This window comes from Hetaerina americana, unplaced genomic scaffold (assembly GCF_022747635.1).
Source record: "Hetaerina americana unplaced genomic scaffold, ioHetAmer1.1.p SCAF_17, whole genome shotgun sequence".
Taxonomy (NCBI): Eukaryota; Metazoa; Arthropoda; class Insecta; order Odonata; family Calopterygidae; genus Hetaerina; species Hetaerina americana.
Window position 1 is genome coordinate 30,632 of NW_027286730.1, and position 23,596 is coordinate 54,227.

Sequence of the window (23,596 nt, forward strand, 5' to 3'; positions counted from 1 at the left end):
TCTTGGAGCTTCGACGTTTGGAGAGGCAATGAGTATAATTTCCGTTGCAACATTCCGTTTGGGATATCCATTACACACTGCGTGCTACATACCTCCTTTTTTCTGAAATGTTGAGAGAACTATTATTCATAAAATTATTGGGGCTAAAATTGATTAACATTTACTACTCTAACCCAAAATAATAAATTTTGCTAGATATTTTCGAAGAAATCTCTTCTCTCGTTACGTCTGGATTTGCTTTGTCTTATTTTAAAATTCTTATTGGTTCGTAATTGTATTGTGAACATTGGTAAGTTTTAAATGCTTGACTATGGCATTGAAATCAATAGCTATTGAAGAATGATATAATCCGCTGTTTTCTCAAATAATTAATTTCGAATGTTCTCTTGCCGTTAGTTATTGCTAAATAACTTTCTTGGAATATCCAAACAGCAAGGAAATGAGCGTTGAAAGGTGCTTTACTTTAAAATATGATAAAAATTCGCGTCGGTAATCTTTTATAAATTTTGCCATTTTTTTGTTGTAAAATTTACGTCATTTTCAATTCCCTTTTCCTCCTATGGGTTCTTAACTTGTATTGGATCGATTTTATTCTTTACAATATTATGTATTATATTAAGAGGTTCATAATTACCAAGCCGTTTGAAGAACTGCATCAAAGATTTTATGCAAAGTAATTATATCAAATAATAAATTTAGCTGTTTTTCGGCCTCGGGCATGCTTTGAGATTACCAATTAAACGGCGAATACTTTTAACTAAAAAATTTTCACCAGTTAGAAAAGAACGCTTGGGTGCGGGTGGGGAGAGTATGATATCTTTTGGAGGAAGAAGAGGGTGACTCTACATGTATATATATAGAGAGAGAGAGAGAGAAATAGAAGTGGCTAGGTGGCTATATGGGAAAAAGGAAGACTCCACCCCAACGGCAATGAAAAAATAGTGATACTGTTGCAGGGCTCTCTACTGCAAAATTCGCCTCAAATTTCCCGTCCCACTACAACACTTGTTGTCGCTGAATTATTTTAATTGGATCGCCAAGTCCTACTGCTCTCTCATTCCCCAACACCCGCCAACAGTTTCCATCTGTCCTTTTTCTCTCTCTCTTTTTCTCTCTCTCTCTTTGCTCTCTCTCTTTTTCTCTCTCTCTTTTTCTCTCTCTCTTTGTCTACTCTCTCTACTCTCAACTCTACTAGCATGGTTACGCCACCTACCCTGTTTCACTCTTCTTTCATTTCCCTCACAATCTCTGCTCATTTTGGTCTTACCGATGCCTCTGATTCAAATTAATTTTTAAAATTCAATTTCTCTGATTAAATTAGCTTATAATAAGTTTTAAATTAAAAAATTAACTTGGAGTCAGAGGATGGAAATAATTGTAAATTACGACCTAAACTATGATTTTAGGCTTTCATGGTGTACATGCACGACGGATGATTTAGATTGATTTTGAAGTAATAATATGTATTTAGGGGCATGAATATACGTTAGGTACCCCTTGCGAGAACCAAATTTTTTACCAAATGAAAAAATATACGCTTACGTCGATATGTTGGTTTCATGGAGAAAATCAATCGGTTTTCCGGTGTCATATTGTTATAGATCCGGGGTATCCTCTCTTTTTTCGTGTGACATATATACTAAGCCATTGGATTTTTCGGATACCAGATCTTCTTAAGAAACTACAGGCGATATGGGGCAGGGGAATGGCTCCCATTCCCTGATTTCACACACAATTCAGCTTAGTGCAACGATAGGTGAGCCCTACGCTCACCTATGTAACCGGCCTTAGAATTGATAACTTTGGTTTGTTTTGGTATACTTATTAAAATATTAGTCGGAATTTTTTCCAGCCTAGCCAGGAATGCACTTAATATTGCATGCTTAGGCATAATATTAACTATATTATATCACACAATCTTATTGCATTTTACCATTTATGCCTGATATTTTAATATGAGTATGCTTTAGTACTTTCGTCCATTAAAACATCTGAATGCGGTCACCTATCATTGTAATTATGTACATTTTGCTCTTCATATATCATGATATTTTCAATGATACCCTACTTATTTCTAGTACTTAAGTATTTTTGACCACATAATTGACAATCTTATTAAAATACGTTCCTTGAGGTTATTTACTATAATAATATTACATAAAATATTATTTTTGCAACCAAATATTTCAACAAATTATTGCGAACAAAATATCATTTAGCGGGAAAGTAGGGTTTTATCAAATCAAATTTTGATCGGTCAAACCAATGGGATCGCGCATAATGGTAAAGTGTCTGGATTAAAACCAAGAAAACCGCAAATACATTCGTTACAACTAGCTGAGTTTCCATTTAATGGTCAATATTGGTCTATTACTTTGACCAACATTAATTAACGAGGTGAAAATCTTGTTTTGATCTCCCTTAAGTCGGAAATAATGTTATGATCAAGCCACAAATTAGGGAACGCAGAGGAAGAGAGAGAGAGAGAGAGAGTAATCCCCTTCTGCATTCCCCTCTCACTGGAGAGGAATCGATGCATTTTCCTCGCCCCACTCACGAGCACGCACACGTGTTTACACCCACGCAATCGCATAATAATAGCCGGCAGCAAATTAAATGGAATCCAATCCTGGGAATGGACGACGAGTGGCCCTCCAGGAGGAGTCGTGATAATAATTTGGCCAAAATGGACCTACAAAACACACACACACACACTCCGACAGGAACGCTCTCGCAGCATCCCCCTTCGGTATAGCGTACCAACCTCTCGCCCACCCTCCCACTTCCCCAAAACCCTCCTCCCCTCCATTCGACAGAGAAGGTATGAGTGTGTGTGTATGGATTGGGGTGGGCAGGGAGAGAGAGACCGAAGGGAATAGGGCGGGAAGAGGGTAACCTGGGGGGCCCTCGGCAGCGGCGCGTCAATCCTTTGGGGAGACATTGCAATCTATTGAGGCTGGTGAACCGTCGAGGGCCGGGGTGCGGGAGGTAGGGGATGGGTGGGGAGAGGAAATGTTGTGTGTTGTGTTTTGGATCGCAATCCCCACTAATCTCCTCTCCAACCCTCCTCTCTCTCTCAATGTCTCCCTCTCTCTTCCCTCTCTCGAGAACCCACACCCCTCGTTCACTTTTTCCCCCTCCCTACCCCCACCTCCACCCTATCGCCCCCTCCCTTGCAGCGTGAACACAATACACCCTTCCCCTCTCCCTCTTTCTCCCTCCCCACCTTTCTCCCAAATATGCCCTCTCGCCGCCTCCCCCACATCCCCGTCGAGCGATCCGTACCCATAATTCCGTCCGTCCACCACTCCCCCCCCCACCCGTACACCCCTCTCCCCCCTGGCACTCCCACGCACCCAATAATTCTCCCTCCTCCATTGCTTCTCCCTCCCCAGGCCAGACTCTTCAACAACGTCGCGCCGATTGGTGGCTTTCTGGGCATCTGGCACCCCCTCTCCGCCAATGACCGGCAGACTATTTTCCTCTCTACTCGCTCAGTCCCATCCCACCTTCTCACCTCCCCCCACCTACCCGGTGAAAAAAAATGGTGCGTAGTCCACTTGAGTTGGTTCGGCTTTTCCAAAAAAACAATGCATAAGAAGGCTCTCTCCCCGCTCTCTCTCTCTCGCTCCCAAGCGGCGCGGCGTGAGGGTGTTGGTGGGAGTGATGGTCGTTGGTTTTTGGTGTCTTCCGTGGGCGTTTAGGACGCGTTCCTTCGATTCGCCCCAGACCCGCCCGTCATACTCCCGGTGAAGTCTTGCATGTCCCCCCTCTGGAGATCTCCAGCGTTTTATGATCGGGGATGGAAATGAAATCGAGTGAATACCCGCACGTTTGTGTGAAAAGAGGCGGGACGGATTCCAAAGCCTTAGTAAATTTGTATGCTAAGAATCGACTTAAGAACAGAGGGTACGTATTTACGAATAGGAAGGGAGACTAAAATCAGCCCTTGTCCCTTGCTTTCTGGAAGCCGTTTCGGAATAGAGAATGGCATAGACTGGGCACTTTCCCAATATTGTGATTTGCGACATTCATACGAGGCTTACTAATCTCTGAATGCACACAATTTATGCAATCGTACAAAAACACATTTACTCGTACTTGCCTCCCCTAACAGCAAAACATGTAAGTGGTATATTCAGTTAATATTTTTGTGAATGTACATAGTATAAGAATAAACAACGTTATTTTCCGCAGACGTTTCAATGATGCGACGCATTTCAGACCGATCGGCATCATCAGGTAGAACGCGTCGTCCCAATAAAAATAGGAAATATGTCGCTACACACCTTGTTATGAATGTATACAACTTCTATGAAGTGAAGGCTGACACCATACATTTCAATCTTTTGTGGTATTTTTTGGACTTTCATTCTCTTTAATACCATGTTCAAATCCTTTTAAGGTAATTAGGGAGTTGATTAGATCTAAATGGTATCATTTCTGGGACAAAAGATTTCTAATAGTTCCCTCAAGTTGCATAAAAATACAAATTCAACTTTTACTATGAAATAAATCTGCATATGGGATGCATGCTAGCGAGATTGCCATTTTAATTTCATAATGACTTGATGGGTTCTAAGAATCTCCACTTGACGTCCTGACTGATATGGTCCCTGGAATTTCCATCAAAGAGGTGGTGCACTTGTAACCACAGTCGCCCTCTCGCGTATCCATCATCTCCCCTGGCCCCGTACCAATTCCCTCGCCATATAGTGACCTACCACCACCCTCCCGATTCCCACGAGGAATGGGAAGGGAGGGGGTGGAGAAGGCTAGGGTTGTATGAGGGATGATGACTGCGATGAGGAAACGGAAGGTCGACCTACCCCCTGGTGGCCGTTTCCATTACCTACACCATCATCATCCTCATCGCCGTCGGATTTGCAATTCCCTAGTCCCCCATCGCTCCTAACAATCACGCGTCCCGCACTTCGCACAATACGTGAGTGAAAAGGTCCCCAATTCATCCCTAGGCCCCCCCTTTAAGCACGTAGACCTGAATTGTTGGAAGAAATTGGTTTTGTGAATCCTCGGCAAACGGTCTTATGACTCCGAACGATACGCGAAGGGGAAGAGATCGCAGCCTCTGCTGGAAAGGTAGCGCTAATAAAGTTTCTTCTATTTTCTTCCTCCAACCTTTTTTCACAAAAAAGTAATAATGCTTTTCAAACTTTGTAACAAATTTGAAAACCATAAATAAAACGACCATTTCGCCGGGATATAGAAATCACGTTTCAGACTATGAAATCAAGGTAATCGTTTACCTTTTTGTTAGCAAAATCTACTCTGAAGTTATTCATCCTTTTTATCTTCCGATCTTTCCCCTTTATTTTTGGAGGATTCTCTATTTCATAAGGTATCCAAATGCTGTCAGGGCTAACGACAACGATACTGTAACTTAATAGATTCAGCGCAACTGAATTTGCACAGTATACTTGTGAATAGAAGTACACCATATCAGTAAGGGGATCAGTAATCCATGGCATAATCTTTTTAAAACTCCTGTTCAATACAAACAAAAAGATTTTTTTGAAAGGAGGCTTTGTTTTTCCTACGCCATTATCCCGTATTTTTCTGCTTTCTCCTTTGTTTATTGTGTTGACTTTTCATTTTATGTTTTGTTACCGACCCAAACAGTTTTCGCACACTTTGCACAATGGTTATTTTGATTTGAATTCGATTAATGTTCCCCAGAGCGGCCCATCCCTGTGTATAGGGATTTCCTTTTTCAGACGAGCAGTATCAAAACATCCTCCATTTCAAACTCGAAGTTTATTAATGCGTGGATATTGTCGATCCCCGTGCTTTCCCACCAATGTCCCCCGAGTATCATTTTGAAAATTTTCACTCGTCAGAAACGAATTTGTCTCTTAATGTTGATTCCGCTCAGCGGTCATTCGGTTTCAAATGGTAATTCTTCTTTGATGATGAATTATATCCCCGCGACACGAGTTGAAAATTAAAAAAAAAATAATATGAGACACCACTCCCTGATGTAAAACAGGAAAATAAACATTCTTTTTAATGCTTCCGATTCTCAAATCAATCGATCCTCAATTCACTCGCGGATCGGAAGTCGTGTTTCACATCCGTCGTCCCCTCGCACTTCGTCGCCTTTTCGAAAGAGTGACGTCACTAAATCAACCCCGTCCATCTTTAATCACGTTCGATCGAAAGAGCAGTCATCGCTCGCCACCCTTTGACCGACCACCATCGTCCTCCTCCTCCCCCGCCCATTGTGCCCCGGAGGGACGCCCCAAGAGATACATTTCATTGGAGGGTCATTTTAAACCCGCGACGGCCAGGATTCAATTCCCCACGATAACGGATTTTTTTTTCCTGCATTCCCTATCCCATCCTCAATTTGTTTCCTGAGCTCTGAAGTGCTCTTAGTCATGCGTCTAAAAACAAGAGATTTGTGATCTTTCCCATGAAGAGACAAAAGTTTTGGCCAAAAAGTGAGAGAAAAATTTTTTTGGCGAAGTTACCGAGATCCTTCCGGGATCTGTCGGGAGAGATTACTCATTAATTATAATAAAGACCTGCATTAATTTTCTCTCTAACCAAGGTGATATTCGCGGTGCAAATGAAATTCCATAACCTTTATACATTTTTGCAAACGTCTGGGCTATATAAGTGTGTCCAATAATCACCGTTTGGCCTGATTTCCATCGTCCGTGAAAAATTATTCTTTCCTCAGTACTCGAACATAAAAAAACTAAATATTTTCGCATCGCAAAACTGTCACTTGCGGCTTGAAACCAGAAAAATGAAGATTACACTGATTAATATTTTACCCACAAATCACCATAATCAAGTATCGGTATTTATGGAAGTTATTAGATAAGTTACCAATCAAAGGATTTAATTGCCCAAAAACATTCATTTTAAACATATTATAGCTTAACATCGTCGATAAACGAACAAAAAGACATATTGACAGTATCCAAACCATTACTTCCAAACCTACCTCGATGTCGCGAACTTGAAATGTTTCTTCCGAATTAGGTGAAAAGTGACCTTCAATCGATGCATTGTAAGAAGCCTATTCTTCACTATTTGATCAAAATTAATGTATATTGATTTTTATATTCTTTTCAAATCGAAGTTTAAATTCATTCACCCATAGTGGCACAAATGCATAAAGCTTTCAAAGCCATTATTGAAATTTTTGCAATCACAACATTTTAATATTGGTATGTTTTAATTTATCAATCAAAATTTGTTAAATCGGATGTCTTCGATATTTTCGTTAATAGAATATTGACATTCCCTCTAGCACGTAGTGGTATAAACAAGAGAAATCGTAAAACCGAATTCTCACAGGAATGCCGAAATCCAGCCAAGATTCTTACTCAGTTTTGATATCAGAATATTTTATTATTGTACTTATTTAATTATTGTCAAATTCTACCCGGGGTGACCTAGAATTCATTAAACATAAGATTACGAAAATTTAAACTCCGACACCGATATTTCTACTGGATGGCGAATTTAAATGATTCCTGTTTGATTACTGTTAAAGAGCTTGCACAAAAAGATGAGCCATGCTCAAAGTACCCTCTGATTGTCAACGCTGTGTCACCTAGAGATGTCTTTGCCTAACATTTCCGCCTCTCTCTCCCCAAGAGGCAAATTGTGTAACCGTAGATTTGTATGTCGTGTGTACCATTCCAAAACCCCGGGCTGAAAACACTTTCGCGCGGGCTTACAACCCGGGTCCGCTTCTTCACACGCGCGCACTGGACGTGTACACACGAGTTGGGACAATTCGTCATCCGGGGCGAGGGAGGGCACGACCTTAGCCGTCCACTGTCCCATTCGTCCATACACCGGAATGTGCGTCCAATTTCATTTCCGAGGCTGTCCCCGCCCTTCGTCCGCCCCGTCCATTATTCCGCCACTTCCTTCCTCCCGTTTCCCCCAGAACACGCGGCGGCGTTTCGCCGTATCGTGCGTGCGTGGATGGCGGAAGAGAAACGTGCCTAAAAAAAGGGCAGAGCGGGCGCCATCGATCGGCAGATGAGCCGACGAAGACATTTTTTCCTCCATTCCCTCCATGAATTATCCATTTTTTTTCGATTCTACCCCGTTGTGGGGGAATGCCCTTTCGGTGGAATCGTAGTTAGGCAAACGTTTGGTCTGCGTAAGTGGCACCTCACGTCCGACAGCACTTGATTTGCTGAATATCTCGAATGTGAAAACAAATCGGAGTCGGCGAATTGTTATTCCACTTGGTGCCAATATATCAGGTGAGGATGATCATATATTGTCGATGGGTGATCATGGTGAACATTGAAAAGAATATGAGGACATATGGAGGAAAACGAACTATTGTTAGATATAGTGGGTGAAGATAGGAAATTGGTGGATAAGCTTGAGATAGTAAGCGTTATGGGAGCTTAAAGATATTAGGGTTTTGGCAGATGTGGAAGTGATTATGTTTATTGAGTAGAGAAGGAGAAAGAGAATAAGTGCCTTGGTTGGCATGATGAGGTAGATGCTATGGTGAGCTGAATAAGAAAATAGCCCTATGTATGGCGCGTTTATTCGTATAGATTTGCAAAAAAAAATCACCACGATGAACAGTTTTATCAATGATTTTTATAAATTATTCGCCAGAGAACTTCATACAATATACTACCTAAGAGGTTAAGACTTTATTAACAAGTAAAAATGCGTCAGAAAGTTTTCCTAAGAATATTTTTTAAACCGTCTACTCTTCAGATGGTGGTCGAATAAAGTTACACGAATATGAAGCCGAAATATATTTATATTTAAGGATAGTTTACGACTCTTTGGTAGGATATCGCCGAAGCATTCTTCCGCTAAGGCAGGCTAAGTTACGAGTAGCTTTATCGAAAACCAAGGTACATGACCGATCGGATTTCAGTACTCTAATGTTGTAATAATTTCAAAATAGATCATCGATGGTCACTACAGTATTCACGGCCCTAATGGGATTCAAACACGCGGCCGCATGCGTGACGTCAGGTGACGGAACGGCCTTGTACCGATGTGTCGGCTAGTTGAAAGGCTTGAATCACAAATGTGCCTCCACGTGTATTCAAGTTTCGGCATGGAATTACTATATATCAGCCTAAGTGGGGGGGGAGGACCTAAGTTTAATTTTTCTGCAGTCGTGTACAGTGAGTGATACGGTAGTAATAAAGTGACCGTTTAAATCTCGTGAAACGGCGATTGATGCACAAGTCACCGGATTCGGCTCACTTCGCGGGTGTTGAAAACTAGACCTGCCTCCGCTTTTCATTGTGATAATTTTTCTCTCGTAAATTTAGCCTTCGTCCACCATAGCATTCCACCGAGGGCTCATCCGCCTCAACCCATCTTCCCTGGGAAGTGTTTCGGGTCCACGGGGAAGGATGAGGAGGAGAAGGGATTGGAAAAAAAATCCGAGGCACTCTATCGTGGAGAATGGGACTGCTAGACGGAGGATACGTTGTTCCTCTTTTTTTTGTCACTCTTTCGGTCTTCGCCTCAAAGTCCATTCAAGTGCGCGAAGAGAGCCACTCCCCTTTTCGAAAAGGCTCGACTTTTTCACACGTTTTCCGAAGAAATCCGTTACTTGACCGCGGCGCAAAAGAAAACACGGGGAGTCGACCCACGCATGCCGCCTCCGAAACAGAAAACGATACCTACTTTTGGGGAAAAAAATCAAATATTACATCCGCCAACCATTTGGAGAGTATCGAACATCGTAAAAACGCGCTAGAATCCTATCGACACAAAATCTGTCCAGGCATTCCTCCTGTAATGTTTTTCCTCTTCCTTTTCCCCCTGCGTCTTGTCCCTGCGAAAAATAATCAAAGATATTTCACACGCCTCCTCCTTGAGTGGACTTTTGTTTTTTCTTTCTTCGATATAAGTTGCAGAGGATCTCTGCCTGAGAAGTTCTCTTTTTACTGATCGATATATCATGAACTAACAGGCTGTCCTCGACATGCAATATCTGTTATTTTCTCTTCTTATTTCAATTACATGCCACCCTATTGCGTATTGATACCTTTTCGTGTGTCAGAGTGGAGAAAAGAGTGTCGATATAAAATCGATTTCTTGTCCCATTAAACATGTGAACTACTTGCAACCTTCCATCATGCTCCAGGGAATACAAAAATATGCATATGAACTTATCTTAAGGAGTGGAGCATCGTAACATTTGCGTGCAACATAATATATTGTAATCATCAGTAAATGGAAATGAAAAGACAAGAGTAGGGATACAGAAATTTTTGAGCAATAAAACTTGAACACTCTTATCAAGAGTAAATCTGGAAGGATTTGAAGCTTGAACAATTGAAGGGGTTTTACGTGACTCTATTATTACTCCCCATTCACAGTTACTGATATATCATAGTGGCTCCTATCCTTCATTTTCTCGTCCTTGCTTTGAAATATCCTATGTCCTCCACATACCCTCTGCCTACTACATTAACTGCAATGTTCCTCTGATCATTTCCTCTTCCTTTCCCAGAGTATAAGAGAAAGTTACTGCAGAATGCATCTCGTTTACTTTTTATTCGGTCAAATTTTCTTTTAAACCGGAGTGATCTAAGTGGAACTATTTTAGATACCAAAAAATTCATTGAAATTAGTAGAAACGGAAGTATCATTAGCGTGCTTAGCCCACAACTTGGTATGGGTGATGAAGTAAACTCGTGTTTGTTGAATGCATAACGCCGATCGGGCACTTTTTGCAACCGTTCGATGCTAATCCAAATACGTCGTGGAATTTACGATGCCTGTCATAACCTGCTGATTTTTCTTTACTTCTGCATTTTCCACCACAGATCATATTCCCCGTTTATAAAAATAATATCTCGAAATAAAAATGAATATCCTCAGTTATGTCGACTCAGTTTTCAACAAAAACATTCTAAGCCTCATATTTTAGTTATTTAAATCGCTTGGGATCAAGACGGAAAACTTATATCCAAATATGTATCATTGTCACTAACAGTAGTTGGCCAGCATTCTTGCCTGACCCTTCTTACTACCTCCGTCATTATTTTCCCTTCCCCCCGTCCTCTCGTGTCCCCTTCCATCCATTCAATACTTCTCCTCTCCTCTAGCGGCTCGCCCCTGCATTCTCTTTTTTTCTCTTCTCCACCGTTTCCGTTCGAGTTTTTTTCCTACCGTCCGCCTTCCTCTTTGCCGCCTTCCTTGCTTCTCTGGCGAGGAACGGTAGCCGGCCTGCATTCAACCGAACGTTGAGAAAAAATGCTCCCCCATGCCGGAGAAGTTAATGTAGGGTGTTGCGCGGTTGGGATATCGATGAAGGGGGTACCTAGGGAATGCGTAGGAAAAGAGGGACCGCGGGTGGTGGAAGTTTAGGATGATAGAGTTGGGGAAGAGGAGTGGACATGACACGTTATTTATATTGAAGCCCTTAGATCCTTTTCGTTTCGTTACCCTGAGAATACACTTCCTCAATTCCTTTTTGCCTCGCATTCGATGAGGCTTTGAAAGCTTCATGCGTATTGTGAACTTGAACATCATAATTACTGTATAGGGACTGAGGGTAAAACGTGAGTCTTTATCGAGATTCATGCCTGTACAAAAATGTTCAAAGAAACGCAGGAAGAGAATAGATCAGCTGGTTTTATCGACTTTTTTTCTTCCTACCGTTACTCAGGCTAGAATGAATTTTATGTAAAAAATATGTTCCAAAATTATTGCAAAGTGATCGGAATAGCAATATTGATGCGTACAGGTTTACAATACCAATAGCAAGGATTCGTGTACGGTGGTGACAGTTTTCAGTTAGATTCCGGTTCATATATGGGAAATCCGTGAAGAACCCTTAAGGTACAGTGCTCTGCCTTTGATCTGGTCTGTTAAGCTGTGGACCTCATGGTCCCATGCCTTTCTTTTAGAGTTGGCTAATTTCAATATGGACTTTCTCTGCAGTCTTCGTCCGCTACAAAAAAATCTAACCTACTCCTAAATACCTGTACATTCATTATGGAGACGATAAACTCCGGCCGATTTGATTTGCATTTCCAAAAATTGCTGTTGATGTGGGCATTGGGTGGAAAGGATTTTGAGCGCTATTGGCTGAATAGTGGCCTAAAGGATTTTTATTCATTTTCCACACCGAAATCCTCGTGTCGCTATTCTCATTCCCTCCACGCACTCGTCTCTCCCCAATGGTGATCACCTGTTTGACCTAGACGACGGCATTGGATACATTTTTTCGTCCTTCTTTTATTAGAGACAGGAATACAAATCTTTTGGTTAGATAGGTCGGGACGAAGAAACATCTGGCTAAGAATTTTAGGAAAATGATACGTTTCGGTCTTGTGTTTTGTACATTATTCAATCGATTATGTATCCTCCAGCGGTCCCAAATGGTTGATGGGAAAGTGAGACAGAGAGCATTTAGACGTTTAGCGCTGACATTTAAGACGTTGGATCTGTCGCCAACCCGTGACTCAAACGCCTCAGAGTAGAGTCAAGGAGATGGAGAATGGACGGCGGACACTTTGGGGAGGGGTGGGGGGAGACGGGGACGCAGAGGAAGACCGCGCCGTGAAAGAGAGGAAAAAATGATGGAGGAAGCAGAGAGAGGAAAGAGGAGCGCTTTTATGAAAGGGATGTGGCGGTGTGGGATGGGAGACGGCAGAAAATTGGGTTGTGAAAGTGGTAAGGGTAAGGAGGACAAGGCGGAGCGGAGCCGAGGTTGGAGGAGGTGGGGAGGTCGGGGACGGGGGGAAGGAGGAAATGGGAACGCTACGCCGATAATGATAAAAGACGAATTGGACTCCAGTCCGGAAAATTCCAGCATCCAACCTTATTTCCGAAATGTTGTGCAACGCTTCAGCCGCGAGCGCGAGGGGCGATCGGGAATCGCTCGTTTGAGAAACCATACCTTTTTACTGCCAATCCGGTTTTATGAGCGTGCAAAATATTTTTTCCATTTTTTTTATGCCTCCAACTCCTTTTTTTCCGAAGAGTCTTTTCCTAGAAAAATACCGTCAACTCCTTTTCCTGGAATGACAGCTGGCGGCTTTCTTTTGAAAAATAGCGTCCTGTGTCGCACGCATCGGATGTCTGGTATGCAATCTCTCCGGAATACTTCCGATGTGTGTTGGTGCAGTTCATGTCTGAAGAGGACAGTGAGAGCTTCGGTGAAAGAGTTGTTGTCGAGCGCTGATAAGCTACAATTTTAGTAGGATAAGCACTCATTATTTATTTGCACCCTTATCCTTGGATTTTGATCTATGCTGTTGGCAAAGAGTTGCCTCTTTAAATTATTTCCTTTTGGAGCCGTGCAATATGTGTCACTTCCGTAAGTCATATGCTTGTTTTTATCGTAAATAGGATTTTAGTAGCAGTCCATGTCTGCTCGCAATCATTAATCACTAGTGTTGAAGTTATTTGTTTTGTTTTTTTGTAGTAATTTTGAAGCTTTAATTTTCAAAGATCCCGAGTAGAATTTTCTGATAAATATTATTGGTACATTTCATATCATATCATTAAAATTTTCATTTAGTAAATAACTATTATTCAAACGCTCAACTGGAGTTTGTTTTTATATGCATTCACCAAAAATGAATGCTATATTATTTATTAGCTTCCATCTGAGATAACGTTTTATGACGTAGTGATTCTTTATTGTAATGTAGTTTTTTTGTATTTTCTGTTAGCGATGTTTAAATTATTCATTTGTGAGAACCTTTGGGAGCATCTGTTAATTGAGCAAAGAAGCAAATAAATATGTGAAACAATTGAATATTACGTTTTATAGCTTGTCTTAATAATGTCTCCACAGGCAAAAAATGTGCACTAGTTTCTATCAGAGAAAAATCTTACTCCGACTTCAAAGAATAAAATGTTTACTCTTACCTGCTGGTATCTTTCCCGCATAAAAATTTAATGCAATCTCGCATTTTCTGGGACCAGTAAAAAATGGCCCAACATCAACCCTGAAACGTTGTAGGCACGCTCCAGAATTGGCAAAAGATCTGATTTTAGATCATCCGAATCTTCTAAAATAAGCTACGATTTTCCTCCGCGTCGTTCCGGATGATCCTTGCAACGGGTACCTCTGATACGGGTGATTGGCGTGAAGTTTGTTGCCCCTGGTTTTTTGGCCGGTGAGGGGGAGGTTTTGCAGTTTGGAGTAGAGAAGGGGGGAATTTAGGAGTGGGGCGTGAGAAAAGGGAAGTGGCGGAAGGTTTTATGACACGGTGGAAGATCGAAGTGGGGGCGGATGTCGAATGAAAAAGTGAAAATAATTCGTCACCCCATTCCTCAAAATTTCTCTAAATCTGACAGGATGCCCATCTCGCGCAACCGCTCGACGGTTCGTTTTCACTGTCCTTTACATAGGTTGCAAAATTTTGGGAGTAGCCTGACTAGTAAGGGAAAAAGTATCGTTTAACGGGACTCCCAAAAGTGTCACTGCTGTAGATACGGTGCAGTATTCCATTCACTGTATTGGATTGCAAAATTATGGCGAAGGATATAGTATTTTGCATTTGCACCCAAAGCAAATCACCAGCCCATCTATCGATTTATCTACTTCAATATGAAATTACTGAGTTAAAACTTTCGTTGTAAAACTATTTGGTGTTGATTAATGCATTCATCATGCTGTGTGCGACCGATGCAGCGAGCATTCCAGTATAATCTTAAAAATTCGTCAGAAGTAAATATTATACGGCCAATTGAATTGTACAGACTTTTACATCACTAGGTGTAGGAAGATTTAATTAAATATCTTTTTTACTCTCTCTACCTTTTCATTGAAAATTTCCCTTTGAGAGAGTTTTTCAAGGAGTTTAATTTTCTGTAAATACATTAAATAATCAGGGAAACGTTTAATATGATGAAGAGGGCAAGTTTAAACGGGGCTCATCGAAGTAATCCAGTTCCATTGGCTGACTTCACTTGACCAAAACAATTAGATCACTTAGACAAGAAGTATGTGTAAATTTGACCATCCTCATTGAATTTTATTTAAATGGCTCAAGCATTAAATAACTGAAACGTACATTTCACCACACTTTACTTCACGTGCCTAGCTTTTAACGTAATATATTTTAGTATTTTATTTTCCCCAACCAATCATTTCTTTGTATTTCATTGTTTTTTCTTCTTTATTTCAGAAGAAAATCGAGACATAAATGGACACCAGGACGATGAGCTGAAACCTCAGAGGACGCATTACAATGGAGAGCAGCTCTACTCGAATGTAAGTAATTAGGAAGTTCAAGAAATGGAAAATATTTCCCGACCATGTCACAATTCTTTCGATATATATTAAGGATTATATTAATTAACCAAATTCATAGGAAACATATTTTAAATGGGTAATGATAATTTAATTACATTATTTAGATTTTAATAATTATCAATTATTCAAGATCGAAATAAATTCAAATGAAAAATTGTTGGCTTAGTTTCCCTTCCAAAAGAAATTGAAAGTCGGAGAGAATTTGAGCGAAATAAAAATCGCATCAAGGATGATAAGAATTTAATAATTGTTATACTCAACTGATGCCGTTGGATTACTTTGCCGGGTAAATATTTCAGAAGTAGGGTGCATTTGAAAGGAACGAGTGCGACTTTTAAAAATAACGTTTCCTTTCGTCCATATTTCGTGTACAGCGTACTGGCAAAATAGCTTAGTGTATGTGCATATACTAGTATTTGCTGTAAGAACAATAGCGTTGTAATACAAAATATCTCTCTCTCCCCCGCCTGTTACCTTCCCCCTCCAGCTGTGGTCGACCAAGTGGAGCATCAAGGACGAGCACAAACTCTTATCCGATCTCGGGGGGGGCGGCGGCGTCGGTGGAGGCGGCGGCGGAGGGGGTGGCTCCTCCAACGGCAACTCCCCGTACTCGTTCGTGTCGGACGCCACGGCCGCCGCGGCGGCAGCGGCTGCGGCGGCGGCGGCCGCTGCGGCGGCGGCCGCTGTCTCCTTCCCACCGACGAGCGGGGGCGGGGCAGCCGGAAGCGGCCCCACCTCTGCCTCGGATCTCTACGACTCCATAAGCACGATGACGCAGTCGCAAACGGCCCCAGTGTACACGTCGCCCATCGGGAGTTCATTAGGTAAGTGCGAATGGCTGCTGCGGAGCAAGGGTCAGGAGGTCAACTTGGGACGAGTCTCAACCGACGCATACCTACTTATTTACTTTGGTGGCGTTGCTTTCTGCTGTTTCTTTGGACTTGGGAACACTTGGCTAGAGTAATACTATCTCTCATGGACAGCGACATCAAGAAAAAATGCCAGGGGAAACAGGCCATCGCTTAACAGTGTAACAATGCACAATTTAGCTACCTAGTGCTTTTCTTCACCTATTTTTTTCCAGAAACCATTTTACAAGACAATATATCACCTTTTAACAAGTCTAAACTACACTATATATGTTAATTTAATCTTAGAATTTGCACATCCCTTATGTTCAACTCAGCACATTTATGATGCAATGGTTTGGTGATGGATTTAACAACTATATGAGATAGTTCAATAATTGGTTGGTGATTTATGCCTAGTTACTTTCTTATTCAGTTGTTTGAAAGGTCTTTTTCACTTTTAAAAGTCTTCAAAACTGCTTCTTGGCCCACATCTGTCTTCATTCTCCAAAGGTTATTTATTTTTATCAAGATTGATTAAGCGTGTGCATGAAGACGATTGTAAATTATTTATCTGACACTTAAGCTGTGATTCAAAAGTTAATCTGAAATAGCATGTCACGCTAAATGTATTTTTCTATATAAACCATTTTATCCTCGATTAAGATGCTATGGCTAATCCCATATCCTATAAAATTTATTAATTAGTAGTGGTTCCCTCTTTATATTATGATTTGCTACTAATGGCGTTAAGCATAGAATAAAATTAGGTTTCCTGAAGCAAATATCTTCGGTTCTCCAAAATTATTCAAAGTCTATTTCGTTTCTTGGGTTCCGGTGAACAAAAAAAATTCCTTTTTGACGGCATAATTTTATGTGTCAAAGGATTTTGTTCGGTCAGAACACTGGAGTAGGAAATAACATGTAATGTCTTTGGTTGAATTTTTTTTTGCATTATATTTAATTATAACCGATGCGTTTTAAAATAAAATGAATAAATCAAAAATCATGTTGAAATATAAAATTTTGCTATAACTTCACAGTATCCTTTATAGTTCTAGTTTGAGTATTCCAATATTGCCATTTTATACAATATTCTTGCCGAGGAATTAAGAATCGATTTTCTTATAACCATAATCAAATCATTAATATGCAATCCTAAAATTTTGGACACCTTTGCAGTATATTACTGGTTTTGGACCTTCACTTTTACCTGTATTTATCTCCTTTAGATGTTATCCATTGATTGCTTCGAGGAAACAAGGCAAACATGCGTCGATATTTCGCAACGGAAACTTTCATTAGTTGAGTAACGTTAGCACATTTCGCTGAAGATTCAACCTAATTAAAATTCGATTTTGGACAACTGATATAGTGTACCTAAATATATTTCGAAAAATCGAAAATAATATGCACCCTGTAAATACACCGGAGCAAATCTATGTTTCTGGTAATCAGATTATGAAGATGATTTATCTGGAGACGAATTTGAATATTTGTTTAACTCCTATGTGTACCTGGAATGAATGACACTTCCATAAAATGGTATCATGTTTATGTTAGTTTTTTTACAAGGGACAATGTATGAAATTTGCAATAATTTAATGAAGCTACATGAATTATGCCCGTAAGGTTAATTAACGAAATCGAGAATGATTTTCGTCGAATGAGTCACACACTCCTCAACATTATCGACTCCGGTTATCATGTTAGTTTTAGCGTCGTGGTGGTTGGTATCCTGGTGTTGGTGGCACTTCTATTCCTTTCATCAATGAACGTCTTTCGACTATGTCTGCCTCCTATTGGCCTAAGGATCTAGAATCGCCTGAAATAGTATTGAATGCACGTAGATACTCATGCACCTTTAGAGCGTTAATGCACGGAAGATAAAAGATTACAACCATTTCTCCGCAATTGTTGCCTCATTTGAAAGATTGGAAAGTTCATTTGGAGCTTTATTTTGACGTGTGTCTGGATTTTTATCATTTTTGTAGTGACATCTCGCATTTTTCATTAATTTTCACTCATAATTTACTTTTTATTTTGTGATTGCGAGGTTGCTTAGTCTCCTTATCACGTATGCACGAACGCAGCTTCCTATCATTCCACGGAATTGACCCGCTCCACCCATTCCTCACCTACCTCCAAATTTCATCTATTGTCAACCCTTTCCTTTGAACATTCGACGAGTTTTTGCCTTTGTCGTGGTTCACCGTCCAACAGTTAACTCATAAAATAAATATGCAACAAAATAATAAATATTTTCATTCATCCAAATGAAATTTGTAATTTGTGCAATACCTTACGATAAATAGCATTTAATAGGACCACCGCGTCTATAAAATGTTGTTTTTGACTGAGTTGTATTTTGAAAAATTACGAAGCACGTTTACATTCCGAGAACAAAAAAATATATTACACAAATGGAAAAGCACTTAATCTGTCATAAAATATCATTTGATCAATTCTACAGCCTAATTAGTCCGCGACTGAAAAAGTAAATTGAATACCAATGAAACAATTTCAGAGTGTAAAAATCATTCGCTTTGACCGGATGCGAATAATTATTACGTTCTGAAATTGTTTTAGTGAAATGCATATTAGCGGAAGACTCCGTTAAAAGTTACTCTTGCGGCATCTCCCGCAGTTTCTTGGAAATTTTAATTTGAAAAGTTCATTAAAAATCAGCATGAATGAATCGGGTTTTGGAAATACCACTCCAAAGAAAAGATGAAAAAGGAAAAGAGGCTTTTGGCGCTCATAACCTACACTTCCTGATATGAATAAAGGCATACACATAATTATCGAACCTGCGTTCGGTGAGAAGGAGCTAGCGAGTCGCTTTTGCTTGATGGACACACGCTTTCAGTCAACCCTCAAAGCCCATTTATATTACCTCCTCCACTTTGTGGTAGTCAAGAGTAAGAGGAATATTATTACCTTGGAAAGACATTCCCACGATTTGCATGTTCGACTCTTTCCCGACACAGGAAACGTACCGCTTGCACCTTTGGCGCCCATCACGATGCAAGAGATGAAGCCGATCTTACCAGGATCCACAACGACAATCGACGCCTCAATGTCTCCTTATCAACAAGGTAAATTATCGATTTCAGCCGTGAAAATGATTACCTACATATCCGTATCCACCAGATCGCATTTCAGGTTTATTTAATTTGATATCGAATCTTTTTGGGTAACATATGATCATAAGACATTGGGACATCACTGATGGATTGCATCCATTCCCAATCACTATTGTAAAAAGACAGGAAACCAAATAAAAAATCATGTTTTCATGAATCGATAAATGCGTGGTTGAAAATCAAGGTACCAACAGCTTAAAACGAGAGCCATCATTGCAAATATCCCTTTGGTATGGAATTTATTCCTAATTTCTTTGTAGAAAAGATATTTAAACTCATTTTTCCATGTCCACCGTTTTCCTTGTGCAATAGTCGATAGTACCCATGTTCGTGCCATTTTTCACCGCGAAGGAATCTAATTGCTCCAGGATTTTTTATGAAGAGCATGTTAGTCCACTATTCTGGAATCGGGGCGAACACACTGAAGAAAAAAATTCGAAGTAGTGATGAGACAGGCTCATCCATCCGATTCTAAAAAAATCTCGATCATCACATTCCTATCTCCTCATTTCCACCTCTTCCCACCGCCCTGATTTCCCTACTCATCTTTGTCGCATGTTTTCCCTTTTGACTTGGCTGTATTACTTTATTCGACTGGACATCCTGTTGTGTACTTCGAGCGGCCTCGTCGCTAACCTTTGAGTTTTGTTACTAGACCAATCACCCTTTTCTGCGTCTTGCATGATGCACGATAACCCTTGTATTCGGTCCCAGCGCACACAATAATTTCGGTTCCACAGTATCTCCCAATCTCGATTCGTTTCCTTTACCTCTATTTTCATCACTTTGAATGTGGAGCCATTTCTCATGATGTCTTTTGCTATCATTATTTTAAATATCAAGGATGGAGGAAAAATAAGCACTTTTATTAAACTATCAGTCTAAAAGTGGCGAAAATAGTTTATGCATATGCATGGCGTGCCCATGGATATAATGCTGGAGGTAGTTTCAATGGCAATCGACTTTGGCCAGTGTTCACAAACACGGTGACAAACGTTATTTTTGTGCTTATTTCATCTCCTATCTTTAAATATTTTTGTATATAGTCCCCTTGAATTCATTACTGTAAAAATTTTTATTGTTTTGATAACCGTGAGGATTTTTTTCCTAACTTGCTCATAATATATTTCATTTCTGTGGGTAGTTTAAGCTACATGTTTTGTAGTTGTCCATCTTTTCTAATTCTTGGTGGATTAATTAAGTCTAAAAAATCTCTTTTATTATAAATATTCATTAAATGCCTAATTTGTCTCTGCACTCGCAACTATATGTTTAACTAATGCATGTGGGGGAAACAATATGTTAATAACTCGTGAACCTTATCACAGTTGATGTTTTTGGAATTTTATTTGCAACATTACGAATACTTTATACTTTTTAAATATTATTACTTTCTGGTTGCATGGCAATTCTAAAATAATTTAGCAGTTAGTTAAAAAATCATTAGCTATATTTTTTTGATAAATGTAAATGTGTTGCATGAGTTTGTGTTATAATGTTATCTCCAAGAATGAAAATGTATACGGTGCATCACAGAAAATATCAAATTTTGAACTAATTGAATTTTCGAAGGTCCTAGCGCTTCCATTGAAAATATCCTGATTTGTTTGCATGGCACCTGAAAAATTGTGTATAGCATTGTGTTTATTGATTTTTTCTGTCCTCTCAATCAATTTTTCATATCATATGTCATGGAGTAACAGTTAAATATGGCGATTAAATTTTATTTTAATGTGAAATTAAAATATGCACATCCATATGAAATGCTCTGGCCATGATATTTTTATAAAAGCCAAAATCCTTATGTCTCTCTAGTATTCATGTTGGTAGTGGCCTCTTAATGGCTCTTCATTGTTCATCAATTTTAATCCTGCTCTTAAAAGAGTGCATGAAAATCGTTCACAATGCGGGCTCTAATACAACTACAAGAATTGGAATTAAATATTTGCTTATTTTGCCGCATGGGTATCATCCAATAACACAATGTATCCAATCAATAGAGAAATTGAAAGTCATTATCTATCATCCAATAATAGAAGGCTATTAAAATCATTCGACCAAGTTAACTTTCATTTTTCTTTTATTCTAATTATCGTTTTAATTCCAATGACAATAAAATGTATAATTTAACTGTTGAAGTAACTTCGATAACTTCGATGTCTTCATTTTTATCGGATTAAACCGAGTTGTCAAGTAAACTAATGTTGATTGATAAATATTATTAAAATAAAATTTCATAATGAATCATATTATAATCAGTAAATATCACAAATATGTTTGCAACAAGGCCAAATCGGAAAAAAATCTTACATATACCAATATTAATGATGCAGGTCTCACCAGAGCTTAGTAGCAATTCATTCCGCCCGTTGAAATTACGGTCTTCCTTTTTTTATGGCTAGTAGAAACTTGATATTGTATAGGAAATTATGCCTAAGGATTGCCATAGTAGGTCAGAATAACTTGGAGCACTCACATGGTAGTCGTAGCAATTTATGAATTATTCTATCAGCTCATTAACACTTTTGCGCAGATAATTTATGGTCACTGGATGAAAAAATGAATTTTAAGATTATCTAATGATAATACTTTGTTAAAAACTGTCGACTTCTTGATATCCGTTTAATCATCAGCTCTTCATTGTTCAATCTATCGTGCTTGCATTAATTTCAGTTAAATTTACGTGTTTATCAGCATAAAAGCAAATATGAATATGAAATTTTAAATCCTTTCAAGTTTAAACATGTCATAAACTTATCGTAAAAGCCTTAACTAATATTTTCCGTTATTGATTCGGCTTGTGTTTGCCGGCAAGAAGGCAGGAAAATAAATTGCTAGCATCCTTGAATAATTGAATGAACTGTGTGCCCCTGAAAATTAAAAAAATGCGCCTTACATTAAGTATATGTTTCTCCTCATTCTTTTTTTAACTTCTTTGTTTGTAAATATTTTATTTATTTCGTTTTGTGTGTGTGTGTGTGTGACCGTATTGCCTTTTTTACTTACGGTTTGCTTATCCGTGCACGCTTTCTTCTTTTCCAACCTCCTACCGATATCCCTTCCCTTCTCCGAGCAGACAGCGCCTCCTATCACGGCGCCGGCCTTAGCACCTCGCCCCTTATGGATGCACCCTCCCACCACCATCATCCGCACCACTCCAACCCTAACCACCAACACCACCACCATCACCAATTGGGTCACCACATGGGGACGCACCAACTCCAAATGCCTGGACACGTCTCGCCCGGCGTTCCGATCTCCCTGCCCGCCGACCCCGCCCCCTCCACGCCCTCATCGCCCCCTTCTGGTGGTGACAGAGGGGCGGGCGAGGTGGGGCAGCAGGAGTCCCCGGCCCTGCCGCCTCCGCCCCTGTCGGCAGCCACAGCCGCGTCGGCCGCAGCAGCGGCAGCCGGCTCTTTAACACTTCTGCAGCCCGTGTCGCCAGTCGGTTCTTCGTACGCCATGCTCCCAAGCTTCGGACAGTACACATCTCCAGGCAAGTTGCGGTCGAAACGGAATCATGGGTTTCGATTGAAAACGGTCCACAGAAAAAATGAAAGAAATTAATTTCCGCAAGCTGGATGGAGTCATCGCCGAAAGCATCTCGGCAGAAAACTCCCGACATTCTCCTCGTCGTAACGTCGTTGAAATCACCCTTCTCTCTGGGTCTTAAATGAGACACGAAATGGATACACAGTACCATACAACTATCTTTGAAATAATTTTTGTGCATATAGATATTAATGTGTGCGCGTGTGTTTTTGCATGCACGCACGCATATGTACACGCATGTACTCTCGAGGTCAGCGCGCAGGTACAGAGGACGAGAAAGACCTAAAAGTATGTAAGTATGCTAAGGATCTTTCGAGACATTGAATTGCTCCCTTCATCAGCATTAATGATAAACGCTCTCACCAAGTCGGAACTCGTTTTTCTTTTTCTGATGGTATTTTTTAAATCATCGCTACTAATAATCTACTGTCCGGAAAGGAGTGCCTAATTTAACTTTTTATTATCGAACTAGGGGCCGTTACATGTTAGGCCACATATTTTTGTGACTTCTTGCAGTGCTTTATGCGTGTGATTGTGTTAATAATGCCTGGATGGTTTGTAATAATAATCGTCCAAGTCAAACCAAAATCATATAGGTAGGAATTCTTTTTGACGTATAACATTCATAATTTCCCGTTTGATTGCAAGTGCAACCTATTTCTGCCCTTTAATCGACACTATGTGGATTAGTTGTGCGTAATTATGGGTAAGTAACTTATACGGCCAGTAAAGATTGAAAGGCTATTGATCATGAAAATTCTCGGTACAATATACAGAGTCTGCGTCTC

General features: G+C 40.1%; 1 protein-coding gene across 1 annotated transcript in view; it reads left to right on the top strand.

The window, feature by feature from the left end:
* LOC139687136 (serine/threonine-protein kinase minibrain-like) overlaps positions 1–23,596 on the top strand; it is a 58,688-nt gene that overhangs the window by 28,413 nt on the left and 6,679 nt on the right. The window contains exons 3-6 of the mRNA XM_071584266.1: positions 15,135–15,220; positions 15,750–16,086; positions 19,101–19,208; positions 22,333–22,752. Coding sequence (XP_071440367.1) covers positions 15,135–15,220; positions 15,750–16,086; positions 19,101–19,208; positions 22,333–22,752 — 951 coding nt within the window. The remainder of the gene's footprint in view (positions 1–15,134; positions 15,221–15,749; positions 16,087–19,100; positions 19,209–22,332; positions 22,753–23,596) is intronic.